The sequence below is a fragment of the Coregonus clupeaformis genome, chromosome 7 (assembly GCF_020615455.1).
Source record: "Coregonus clupeaformis isolate EN_2021a chromosome 7, ASM2061545v1, whole genome shotgun sequence".
NCBI lineage: Eukaryota > Metazoa > Chordata > Actinopteri > Salmoniformes > Salmonidae > Coregonus > Coregonus clupeaformis.
Genome location: NC_059198.1, coordinates 18,191,689 through 18,204,178, shown reverse-complemented (window position 1 = coordinate 18,204,178; position 12,490 = coordinate 18,191,689). Strand labels below are relative to the sequence as shown.

Genomic DNA, 12,490 nt, shown 5'->3' with positions numbered 1-12,490 from the left:
GAAACAAACCTGCATCTACTGTAAGAATTTAGCTATGGCTGGCTCTGATTTAGACCAGAGAAACGTCATAATGGAATGATATCATACTACAGGCCAAATCTGAGAACATTCTGTACACATTAACAACCAAGCTCTGTCTGAGATCAGGGGTGACATCATAATTCATGCAAAGGTGAACCTGATGAAAACTTCACTATTGCACTATAGCATCATGAGTTGATTATAGTACCATAAAATCTGCGTTACTGGGTGCATGTGTAAAATCTGTGTGTGTGTATGTGAGTGTAACGTCTGATCTGAAAGGGGTTATAGGGACATCTAGTGGTGACAGCAGTCCTTGTGTTATGTATTGTGTGTGTGTGTGTGCGCGGGTATACGTGTGTGTGTGTGTGAAACAGTAGCTACTGTATCACAGTATACTGCAGGGAGAAAGAGTGCAGAGCCAGCCAAGATACTTCTATCTCTTCAGTCTATAACTGGGCATGATTCAACTCAACCAACTGTAAATCAAAACTAGACTTTGAACTGACGTCTGTGCCTAGTGGGAGTCCGCGGACATCGCTCTCTGCCACCCACTGACTACATCCTCAGCTCTCCCTGTCCATCCCCAAAATAAAAGTGAAATAAAAGATTCATCAGCTGCCTCAGTGTGGCTGGCTGGGTGGGTAAGCATGATGCCAGCAGCACAGCTCTGAGTCGAAAGCTGGCAGTCCGCTAAGAGTCAAGCGCTAAGATTTCTCGCAGCAAGACCCTGCAGTCTCAGTGAGGGTGCAGATAAATCTGCAAGGGTGCAGCCGGTACAGACAAAACAGAGAAACAATAAAGCTTGCAGATAAACAGTGTGTGTGTGTGTGTGTGTGTGTGTGTGTGTGTGTGTGTGTGTGTGTGTGTTGCTGTGTTCACTCTCTCAGGCATACATGTACATCCTATTTGGTGTATGTGACAATGAAACATCCTATTTTATGTATTATATATACACTCAAACATATGCACATGTCTGCATGTATACCCTAATGTACGCACACACACACACACACACACACACACACACACACACACACACACACACACACACACACACACACACACACACACACACAGTCCATACACACCATTCACATACATATATATATTTAGCAGTTAGAGCATTGGTCCAGTAACTGAAAGATCCCTGGTTTGAATACCCGAACTGACAAGGTGAAAAATCTGTCAATGTGCCCTTGAGCAAGGCACTTAACCCTCATTTGCTCTAGGGGCGCCGTACTACTATGGTAGTAAAAAAATAACATTTCACTGCACCTATCCAGTGTATGTGACAATAAAACATATTTATATTCCAACTCTAGTCCGGAAGCTACATTCTTGCAAATGTACTGTTTACTGTGTATTTAAATACTGTCTTCTCGACATAGCTCCTTCTATTATTTCTACTACTATAACCATTTTAGTTACACTGTTTATACACACCACATTTATTTATATACTGGATTCATGACATAGCTCACTCTAATATATCTACTGCTGTACCTATCATTATTAGTATATATTGTGTCAATTATTCCGGTGTATATACGTATTGATTGCATTTGGATTACTGTTACAGTGCTATTTGGGTTACTTGGATTATTTCTGACATTTTAAGATTTATTGTTAATATATATATTTTTAAATATATTATTTGTGTTCTTGCTTGACATTTTACTGCATTGTTAGGAGCTAGTAACATAAGCATTTCGCTGCACCCGCTATAACATCTGTTAAACTGTGTACGCAACCAATAAACTTGGATTTGATTTGATTTAACACACACACACACGACTTTGAACGAGCTACAGGTATTCATAGAAGGAATCATTAACTGAAACACTTTCTTAGTGTAAGTGTTGTTGAACACAGTACAACATTACTAAGACTAATGCATTATGCCTATGTTGTCCTCTCAGTGGAAAAAGCAATTACACTTTCTCCTTCTCCCTTCTCCCTCTATTAATCTCTCTTCTCGGTCTATGTCCTAAATTGAGAGAATTCGGCAGCAGACTCACGTATGGAAGCTGTGCTCTCCGGCGATGGCCCAGCCCACAGCACGGCATGAAGGGGATCAGGGGGGTTCAGGAACAGACAGCAGCCGCCTCACAGACACCCTGTCAGGCAGCAGCATCCACTCAGCCTCGGTCCATGGCTAAACACTCGACCCGCAGGGGGGAGCAGGAGAGGAGGGGAGGAGGAGGAAGAGAGAGAGGGAACGAAGGCAGGAGACGGAGTAGATGGAGAGAGCGGAGGAGACTGCCGTATCCACGCAGAGCCCCCCTCCTCCCCCTCCACACGTGCAATCAGATCCTCACAGACAGACCCAAGCTCTATCTAATCTAACTCTCGGCAGGGCAATTTCCACAGCGAATTTGACTCCAGTGCCGCCTCAGCCTTCCAGCCCACCCCCATGTCCCACAGCGCAGCAGAGGCCAAGAGAGAGGCGCAGGTCTGTTACAGCACTGCCTGTTACCCCAACACAAATCCTTATCCTCTTCAGCACCCCGGGGCTACTCCTCTATTTAGCTTTAACCAAATCCTCTGCAGTACTGCTGCTGTTCAGCTCCCTATTGTGGCTGTCTGGCTGTCTGGCTGTCTGTCTGGCTCCCTTGGTTCTGGTTCAGCTCCTCATGTGTGTGAACCATCTTGTCCTGTAAAGGCTCCTGGGGGACACACGGTGCAGAGGGGTCCTGACTCAGAAGTGGAGGCGGAGCTACCAGTGTCCTTTATTGACCACTGTCCTTCCAGTAGGGGGGCGTCGCCCTCGCCGCTTACACCATGCCTCTTCTCTCTCTCTGCCTCCACCTTGGGTTAAGTCAGATAGATGGACAGGAAAGAGTCAACAGCACTCTTTCTCTCTAATCTTCCTTTTCTTTCTAAGTCTTCTTTAGAAAGTGTGTTGCTGTGTTGCTGGCAGAGAGAGAACTGCAGGGCGGTGGTCAGGCAAGGTAGGGCAGAGGCTCAGACTGAGAGAGCTGGCTGCTGGGCTAACTGGTGAGAACAGAGACTGTGTCTGGTTGTGTCTGTGTGTCTGATGCAGAGAGCAGCAGCAGTGGCAGGACTCTCTCTCTTTCCCTGTGGTCCCTGGCTCAGTCATGTCTGAGCGCTGAGTGGAACACTGGCTTCATCGCTTCTCTTTCCCCTCTCCTCTTCTCCTCCCCACCCCACCGCTCCTCTATCCCTCTCCCGCTCTTTCCCTTGCCCTGCCCAGTGCACTCAGCTTAACAGATGATTGAGTCCAGAACTTAATGTACTCACTGCTGTGTCTCTGCTGCAATCAAGCCTTCCATCTCTCCCTGCCCCTCGCTCAACCTACCATCCCTTCCACCACTCTCTCTCCTTGCAAGGGTGTGTAATGTCTCTCAGTCACCTCCTCTCTTAGTGTCCTGTCATAAGGGTAGAAAGGAGAGGGGTATAACAGAAGGATAGAGGAGAGAGAGAGACTATGGCTGTCCTATCTTTACCATTGTCTCCTCCCTGCATTGAAGAGCAGGTGCTGTTGTCTGAGTACACAGGGATGATGATACACAGTCTGAATTTCAATTGGCCACCGGCACTACCGGCTTAGAACATTAGCTTTACCCTCACGCTCTCTCCCTCTCCCTCTATCACACCAACTTTATTTCATTATTTCTCACTTTCTCTGTCTGTCTCTCCCGCTCTCATTTTTGTTCTCGCTCTCATTTTTGTTCTCGCTCTCTGTCTCTCTCTGTCTCTCACTCCCTATCTCTCTCCATCCCTCTCTCTATCTCACTCGTACTGATTGGAATTCTCTCCTTTTCGGTGTCTTAAAGGCTGGTATTTATGAGTACTTTCCCTCTCCAGGGGAGAGCTGTGCTGTTTACATCATAAGCTGCTTTGGGTAAGCAGCAGCATTTCTTCCAACACTCTTCACTCTACAGGAACCTCAGTGTTTTTTCCCTCTGCCGGGGAAAGTTTTAGTCATTTCAATGGCTGTCGTCCTTATAGTGCAATGTGGCTCTCTGTTTGATCCCGCTAATACAGGCTTAAAGGGATACTTCAGGATTTTGGCATTGAAGCCCTTTATCTACTTCCCCAGTCAGATGAACTCGTGGATACCATTTTTATGTCTCTGTGTGCAGTTTAAAGGAAGTTGCTAACTAGCGATAGCGCAATTGCTAACTAGCGTTTGCGCACTGACTGGAAGTCTATGGGTATGGAAGTCTATGGGTATAGATACCCATAGATTTCCAGTCATTGCATTTAATGCTAGTTAGCATTGGCTCACGAAACTACCTCTAACTTCCTTCATACTGGACACAGAGACATAAAAATGGCATCCACATCTGACTCTGGAGAAGTAGATAAAGGGCCTCATTGCCAAAATCCCGAAGTATCCCTTTAATGTCTTAATTGTATGCAGAGATGACATTGATACTCTGGCATCTGCTGTGCTGTGACTAAAACAGACGGCGGTAAAACACTGGTGTCCCCTCCACCGCTCCACGGGGCAAGGGCAGCCGCTGACGGTGTCTCTCTCTCCTGTCCTCCACTGCTGCTGCTGATAAATGATGCGTCCCAAATGGCACCCTATTCCCTATATAGTGCACTACTTTTAACAGGAAAATATATACGTAAAAGGGTGCCAGTAGAGACGCAGCCATAATCTCTCTGTGTCGCTCCCCTCTCCTTGTACATGCTGCTCTCCTCTCTCTGCTCCATTTAGTACACGCCACAGGTTCCAGAGAGCTTTATGTCACAAGGACAATCTTAACGTGACGTCTACTGTCAGATAGTAGGCTAGAGAGCTGAGCTCGGACGAGAGGGCAAACCCAGTTCTCTCTAGGACAGGCCAGTTTGACCAAAGCAGAGTGTGTGTCCCAACTGGTACCCTATTCCCTATATAGTGCACTATTTTTGACCAGGGCCCATAGGCCCATCATTTGGGAAGGGCACAGTCTCTTATATTACAGTATGTACAGATAGCCTCCAGTGATGCTTTCATATGTACTGTAATGAATCAATATCTATTCATCTCCTATCTGGGAGAATGGGAACTTCTTTAGAGCCCACCAGTTAGAAATAAACAATGCACATTCTATCCTCTCTGCGTTGATAAATCGTCGAGTCACATCAATGCTTCATTCTGTGGCAGGTGTGACAGGCGTCACTGTTTTGATGGAGGAGCATCATTACAGGCAGAGACCTTTGAGAGAGGCAATGGGAGGGGGTGTACCATCCCATTGTATCAGAGAAGTGATCATCACACACTCGTTCCTTACGCAGTTACCATGACAAATAGCTGTGGGTCATGATACACCGCTCATGATACACCGCTCTACAACAAAATCTGTACTATCTGAATGAGAACACATGCAAATGAGTAGTGTTGTGAGGGTACAGAGATCTTTCAGGACCATGGACCTAATAGGTACTATACTATACTATACTATACTGAACAAAAATATAAACGCAAGATGCAACGATTTCAACGATTTTACTGAGTTACAGTTCATATAAGGAAATGGCGTGGTTACACGTGGTCTGCGGTTGTTAGGCCAGTTGGATGTACAGCCAAATTCTCCACAACAACATTGGAGGCGGCTTACGGTAGTGAAATTAACATTCAATTATCTGGCAACAGCTCTGGTGGACATTCGTGCAGTCAGCATGCCAATTGCACGCTCCCTCAAGTTAGTGAGGGAGATAAGAGTCTCCAGCTTCAGAGATTTTTGCAGTTCGTTCCAGTCATTGGCAACAGAGAACTGGAAGGAATGGCGGCCAAAGGAGGTGTTGGCTTTGGGGATGACTACTGAGATATACCTGCTGGAGCGCATACTACGGGTGGGTGTTGCTATGGTGACCAATGAGCTAAGATAAGGCAGGGATTTGCCTAGCAGTGATTTATAGATGACCTGGAGCCAGTGGGTTGGGCGACGAATATGTAGTGAGGGCCAGCCAACAAGAGCGTACAGGTCACAATGGTGGGTAGTATATGGGGCTTTGGTGACAAAACGGATGGTACTGTGATAGACTACATCCAATTTGCTGAGTAGAGTGTTGGAGGCTATTTTGTAAATGACATCGCCGAAGTCAATGATCGATAGGATAGTCAGTTTTACGAGGGCATGTTTGGCAGCATGAGTGAAGGAGGCTTTGTTGTGAAATAGGAAGCTGAATCTAGATTTAACTTTGGATTGGAGATTCTTAATGTGAGTCTGGAAGGAGAGTTTATGGTCTAACCAGTCACCTAGGTATTTGTAGTTGTCCACATATTCTAAGTCAGACCCGCCGAGAGTAGTGATTCTAGTCGGGCGGGCGGGTGCAAGCAGCGTTCGATTGAAGAGCATGCATTTAGTTTTACTAGCGTTTAAGAGCAGTTGGAGGCTACGGAAGGAGTGTTGTATGGCAATGAAGCTCGTTTGGAGGTTTGTTAACACAGTGTCCAATGAAGGGCCAGATGTATACAAAATGGTGTCGTCTGCGTAGAGGTGGATCTGAGAGTCACCAGCAGCAAGAGCGACATCATTGATATACACAGAGAATAGAGTCGGCCCGAGAATTTAACCCTGTTGTCTGCCAGGGGTCCAGACAACAGGCCCTCCGATTTGACACATTGAACTCTACCTGAGAAGTAGTTGGTGAACCAGGCGAGGCAGTCATTTGAGAAACCAAGGCTATTTAGTCTGCCAATAAGAATGTGGTGATTGACAGAGTCGAAAGCCTTGGCCAGGTCGATGAAGACGGCTGCACAGTACTGTCTTTTATCGATCGCGGTTATAATATTGTTTAGGACCTTGAGCGTGGCTGAGGTGCACCCATGACCAGCTCGGAAACCAGATTGCATAGCGGAAAAGGTACGGTGGGATTTGAAATGGTCGGTGATCTGTTTGTTAACTTGGCTTTCAAATACGTTCGAAGGCAGGGCAGGATGGATATAGGTCTGTAACAGTTTGAATCTAGAGTGTCACCCCCTTTGAAGAGGGGGATGACCGCGGCAGCTTTCCAATCTCTGGGGATCTCAGACGATACGAAAGAGAGGTTGAACAGGCTAGTAATAGGGGTTGCGACAATTTCGGCGGCTAATTTTAGAAAGAAAGGGTCCAGATTGTCTAGCCCAGCTGATTTGTAGGTGTCACGATCGTTCATGAACGAGAAGGACCAAGGCGCAGCGTGATATGCATTCATATTTATTTACGTACTGAACACACGACAAAACAACAAACGAAACGTAAAGTCCAAGGTAGACAAAAAACATACCTCACACGGAACATGATCCCACAACTGACTGGTGCCAAAAGGCTGCCTACGTATGGTCCCCAATAAGAGACAACGAGCTACAGCTGCCTCTGATTGGGAACCAAACCGGCCAACATAGATCTACACATAATAGAGATTCCCCATAGAAATAAACACAACACAGAAACTACACACCCTGGATCAACATTTAAGAGTCCCCAGAGCCAGGGCGTGACAGTACCCCCCCCCCCCAAAGGTGCGGACTCCGACCGCGCCACCTAAACATAACAGGGTAGGGGCCGGGTGGGCATTCCGCCTCAGCGGCGGATCCGGCTCCGGGTGTGACCACCACTTACTCTCCACCTCCCCGTTGCGCCCCTGGTCTTGTCTGGACCTCGGCGCGCTGCTTCCCCTCTCCTTCCTCCCACGAAGTACCAAGCCCTGTCTGGACCCTGGTGTGGGAGACCCCGAACCTGGAGAGGGGCTGACGTCTGGGTCTGGACTGGAACCGCTGACTGGAGCTGGATCAGGCACCGGTGGAGCGGACTGCTCTGGCTCCGGAGTGGAGCCGCTGACCGGGGCTGGACTGGACCCCGGTGGAGCGGATTGCTCTGGCTCCGGAGTGGAGCAGCTGACCGGTGCCGGACCAGGCACCGGTGGAACAGGCACAGGCCGTGCCGGACTGGACACACGCACCACTGGCTTGGTGCGGGGAGCAGGAACGGGCCGGACAAGGCTGATGACGCGCACCCCTGGCTTGGTGCGGGGAGCAGGAACGGGCCGGACTGGGCTGACGACGCGCACCACTGGCTTGGTGCGGGGAGCAGGAACGGGCCGGACTGGGCTGACGACGCGCACCACTGGCTTGGTGCGGGGAGCAGGAACGGGCCGTATCGGACTGGCGACGCGCACCACTGGTCTGGTGCGAGGGACAGGAACAGGTCGGACCGGGCTGGCGACGCGCACCACTGGCTTGGTGCGCGGGGCAGGAACAGGCCGGACTGGGCTGACGACGCGCACCACTGGCTTGGTGCGGGGAGAAGGAACGGGCCGGACTGGGCTGACGACGCGCACCACTGGCCTGGTGCGGGGAGCAGGAACGGGCCGGACTGGGCTGACGACGCGCACCACTGGCTTGGTGCGGGAGCAGGAACGGGCCGGACTGGGCTGACGACGCGCACCACTGGCTTGGTGCGGGAGCAGGAACGGGCCGTATCGGACTGGCGACGCGCACCACTGGTCTGGTGCGAGGGACAGGAACAGGTCGGACCGGGCTGGCGACGCGCACCACTGGCTTGGTGCGCGGGGCAGGAACAGGCCGGGCCGGGCTGGCGATGCGCACCACTGGCTTGATGCGAGGAGCAGGAACGGGCCGAACCGTACTGGGAACACCCACCACTGGCTTAGTGTGGGAATCAGGAACGGGCCGGACCGGACTGGCGACACGCACCACTTGATTGGTGCGAGGAGCTGGACTGGGTTCCTTCATTAACCCCCGCTCCTTCTGCTGCCTAACCAGCTCCTCTCGCCGTGCCACTACACTTTCCTTCTGCTCCCTCTGAACAAATGGCCCCCCTAATCTGGTGGCCTCCTCTGCTAACCAGCGGAACCGCCCTATCGCGGCCTCCTGCTGCCTCGTCGTCCACGCCGTGTGCCCCCCAAAAAAAATGTTGGGCTTGTCTCTCCACCGTCATCATGGCCTCCATCCCCCTTGCCAGACTCTCTCTCATCTCCTCCCAAGTCCATCCTCTCTCCTCGTCACGCTGCTTGATCCAGGATTGGTGGGATCTTCTGTCACGATCGTTCATGAACGAGAAGGACCAAGGCGCAGCGTGATATGCATTCATATTTATTAACGTTCTGAACACACGACAAAACATCAAACGAAACGTGAAGTCCAAGGTAGACAAATAACATACCTCACACGGAACAAGATCCCACAACTGACTGGTGCCAAAAGGCTGCCTAAGTATGGTCTCCAATCAGAAACAACGAGCTACAGCTGCCTCTGATTGGGAACCAAACCGGCCAACATAGATCTACACATAATAGAGATTCACCATAGAAATAAACACAACACAGAAACTACACACCCTGGCTCAACATTTAAGAGTCCCCAGAGCCAGGGCGTGACAGTAGGGGTCCAGATTTTATAGCTCTTTCAGAACATCAGCTGTCTGAATTTGGGTGAAGGAGAAGCGGGGGGGGCATGGGCAAGTTGCAGCGGAGGGTGCAGAGCTGGTGGCAGGGGTAGGGGTAGCCAGGTGGAAAGCATGGCCAGCCGTAGCAAAATGCTTGTTGAAATTCTCGATTATCGTAGATTTATCGGTGGTGACAGTGTTTCCTAGCCTCAGTGCAGTGGGCAGCTGGGAGGAGGTGCTCTTATTCTCCATGGACTTTACAGTGTCCCAAAACTTTTTGGAGTTAGTGCTTTCCTTTCCTAACTGATTGTGTATATTGGTTCCTGACTTCCCTGAAAAGTTGCATATCGCGGGGGCTGTTCGATGCTAATGCAGTACACCACAGGATGTTTTTGTGCTGGTCAAGGGCAGTCAAGTCTGGGGTGAACCAGGAGCTATATCTGTTCTTAGTTCTGAATTTTTTGAATGGGGCATGCTTATTTAAGATGGGGAGGAAAGCACTTTTAAAGAACAACCAGGCATCCTCTACTGACGGAATGAGGCCAATATCCATCCAGGATATATATAGAACTATCTGAAAGTCACACTCCTACTAAGCCACGCCTCCTGTCTTCGGATTTGACCCGGTGGATCATAGCTTAATAACCCAATTAAGTGACCCAATTGGCTGGGTCAAAAAATATCCCAACGTGGGCCTCCCAAGTGGCGCAGTGGTCTAAGGCACTGCATCGCAGTGCTTGAGGCGTCACTACAGCTCAGGCTGAGGCGGCGCACAATTGGCCCAGCGTCGTCCGGGTTAGGGGAGGCTTTGGCAGGCCGGGAGTTCCTTGTCCCATTGCACTCTAGCGACTCCTTGTGGTGGGCCGGGCACCTGCAAGCTGACTTCTGTCACCAGCTGGACGGTGTTTCCTCTGACACATTGGTGCGGCTGGCTTCCGGGTTAAGTGAGCAGTGTGTCAAGCAGCAGAGTTGTGTTTCGGAGGACGCATGGATCTTGACCTTTGCCTCTCCCGAGTCTGTAGGGGAGTTGCAGCGATGGGACAAGACTGTAACTACCAATTAGGAAAAAATATATATATACACACTACCGTTCAAAGGTTTGGGGTCACTTAGAAATGTCCTAGCTTTCGAAAGAAAAGCAATTTTTTTGTCAATCAAAATAACATAAAATTGATCAGAAATACAGTGTAGACCTTGTGTTGTAAATGGCTATTGTAGCTGGAAACGGCTAGGCAGAGTTGCAAAGAAAAAGCCAAATCTCAGACTGCCCATCTTAATCTTTTATTTTTATTGGCCAGTCTGAGATATGGCTTTTTCTTTGCAACTCTGCCTAGAAGGTCAGCATCCCGGAGTCTCTTCACTGTTGACGTTGAGACTGGTGTTTTGCGGGTACTATTTAATGAAGCTGCCTGTTGAGGACCAGTGAGGCGTCTGTTTCTCAAACTAGACACTCTAAGGGAACACATAAACAACACAATGTAACTCCAAGTCAATCACACTTCTGTGAAATCAAACTGTCCACTTAGGAAGCAACACTGATTGACAATAAATTTCACATGCTGTTGTGCAAATGGAATAGACAACAGGTGGAAATTATAGGCAATTAGCAAGACACCCCCAATAAAGGACTGGTTTTGCAGGTGGTGACCACAGACCACTTCTCAGTTCCTATGCTTCCTGACTGATGTTTTGGTCACTTTTGAATGCTGGCGGTGCTTTCACTCTAGTGGTAGCATGAGACGGAGTCTACAACCCACACAAGTGGCTCAGGTAGTGCAGCTCATCCAGGATGACACATCAATGCGAGCTGTGGCAAGAAGGTTTGCTGTGTCTGTCAGCGTAGTGTCCAGAGCATGGAGGCGCTACCAGGAGACAGGCCAGTACATCAGGAGACGTGAAGGAGGCCGTAGGAGGGCAACAACCCAGCAGCAGGACTGCTACCTCCGCCTTTGTGCAAGGAGGAGCAGGAGGAGCACTACCAGAGCCCTGCAAAATGACCTCCAGCAGGCCACAAATATGCATGTGTCTGCTCAAACAGTCAGAAACAGACTCCATGAGGGTGGTATAAAGGGCCCGACGTCCACAGGTGCAGGACGTTTGGCATTTGCCAGAGAACACCAAGATTGGCAAATTTGCCACTGGCTCCCTGTGCTCTTCACAGATGAAAGCAGGTTCACACTGAGCACATGTGACAGACGTGACAGAATCTGGAGACGCCGTGGAGAACGTTCTGCTGCCTGCAACATCCTCCAGCATGACCGGTTTGGCGGTGGGTCAGTCATGGTGTGGGGTGGCATTTATTTGGGGAGCCGCACAGCCCTCCATGTGCTCGCCAGAGGTAGCCTGACTGCCATTAGGTACCGAGATGAGATCCTCAGACCCCTTGTGAGACCATATGCTGGTGCGGTTGGCCCTGGGTTCCCCCTAATGCAAGACAATGCTAGACCTCATGTGGCTGGAGTGTGTCAGCAGTTCCTGCAAGAGGAAGGCATTGATGCTATGGACTGGCCCGCCCTTTCCCCAGACCTGAATCAAATTGAGCACATCTGGGACATCATGTCTCGCTCCATCCACCAACGCCACGTTGCACCACAGACTGTCCAGGAGTTGGCGGATGCTTTAGTCCAGGTCTGGGAGGAGATCCCTCAGGAGACCATCCGCCACCTCATCAGGAGCATGCCCAGGCGTTGTAGGGAGGTCATACAGGCACGTGGAGGCCACACACACTACTGAGCCTCATTTTGACTTGTTTTAAGGACATTACATCAAAGTTGGATCAGCCTGTAGTGTGGTTTTCCACTTTAATTTTGAGGGTGACTCCAAATCCAGACCTCCATGGGTTGATAAATTTGATTTCCATTGATAATTTGTGTGTGATTTTGTTGTCAGCACATTCAACTATGTAAAGAAAAAAGTATTTAATAAGATTATTTCATTCATTCAGATCTAGGATGTGTTATTTTAGTGTTCCCTTTATTTTTTTGAGCAGTGTATTTGTCCTCTTGCGCAGTTGTGCACCGGGGCCTCCCTCTCCTCTTTCTATTCTGGTTAGAGCCAGTTTGCGCTGTTCTGTGAAGGGAGTAGTACACAGCGTTGTACGAGATCTTCCGTTTCTTGGCAAT

At 49.5% G+C, this 12,490-nt stretch overlaps 1 protein-coding gene across 5 annotated transcripts in view; it reads right to left on the bottom strand.

Annotated features, from left to right (window-relative positions):
• LOC121569874 (voltage-dependent L-type calcium channel subunit beta-2) overlaps positions 1-12,490 on the bottom strand; it is a 145,236-nt gene that overhangs the window by 122,222 nt on the left and 10,524 nt on the right. The window contains exon 1 of one of the 5 annotated variants that reach the window (XM_041881148.2): positions 2,043-2,675. The exons of the other annotated variants lie outside the window; for them this stretch is intronic. Coding sequence (XP_041737082.1) covers positions 2,043-2,090 — 48 coding nt within the window. The 5' untranslated portion in view covers positions 2,091-2,675. Of the gene's footprint in view, positions 1-2,042; positions 2,676-12,490 lie in introns of those variants that run through there. 5 annotated transcript variants of the gene reach the window in all.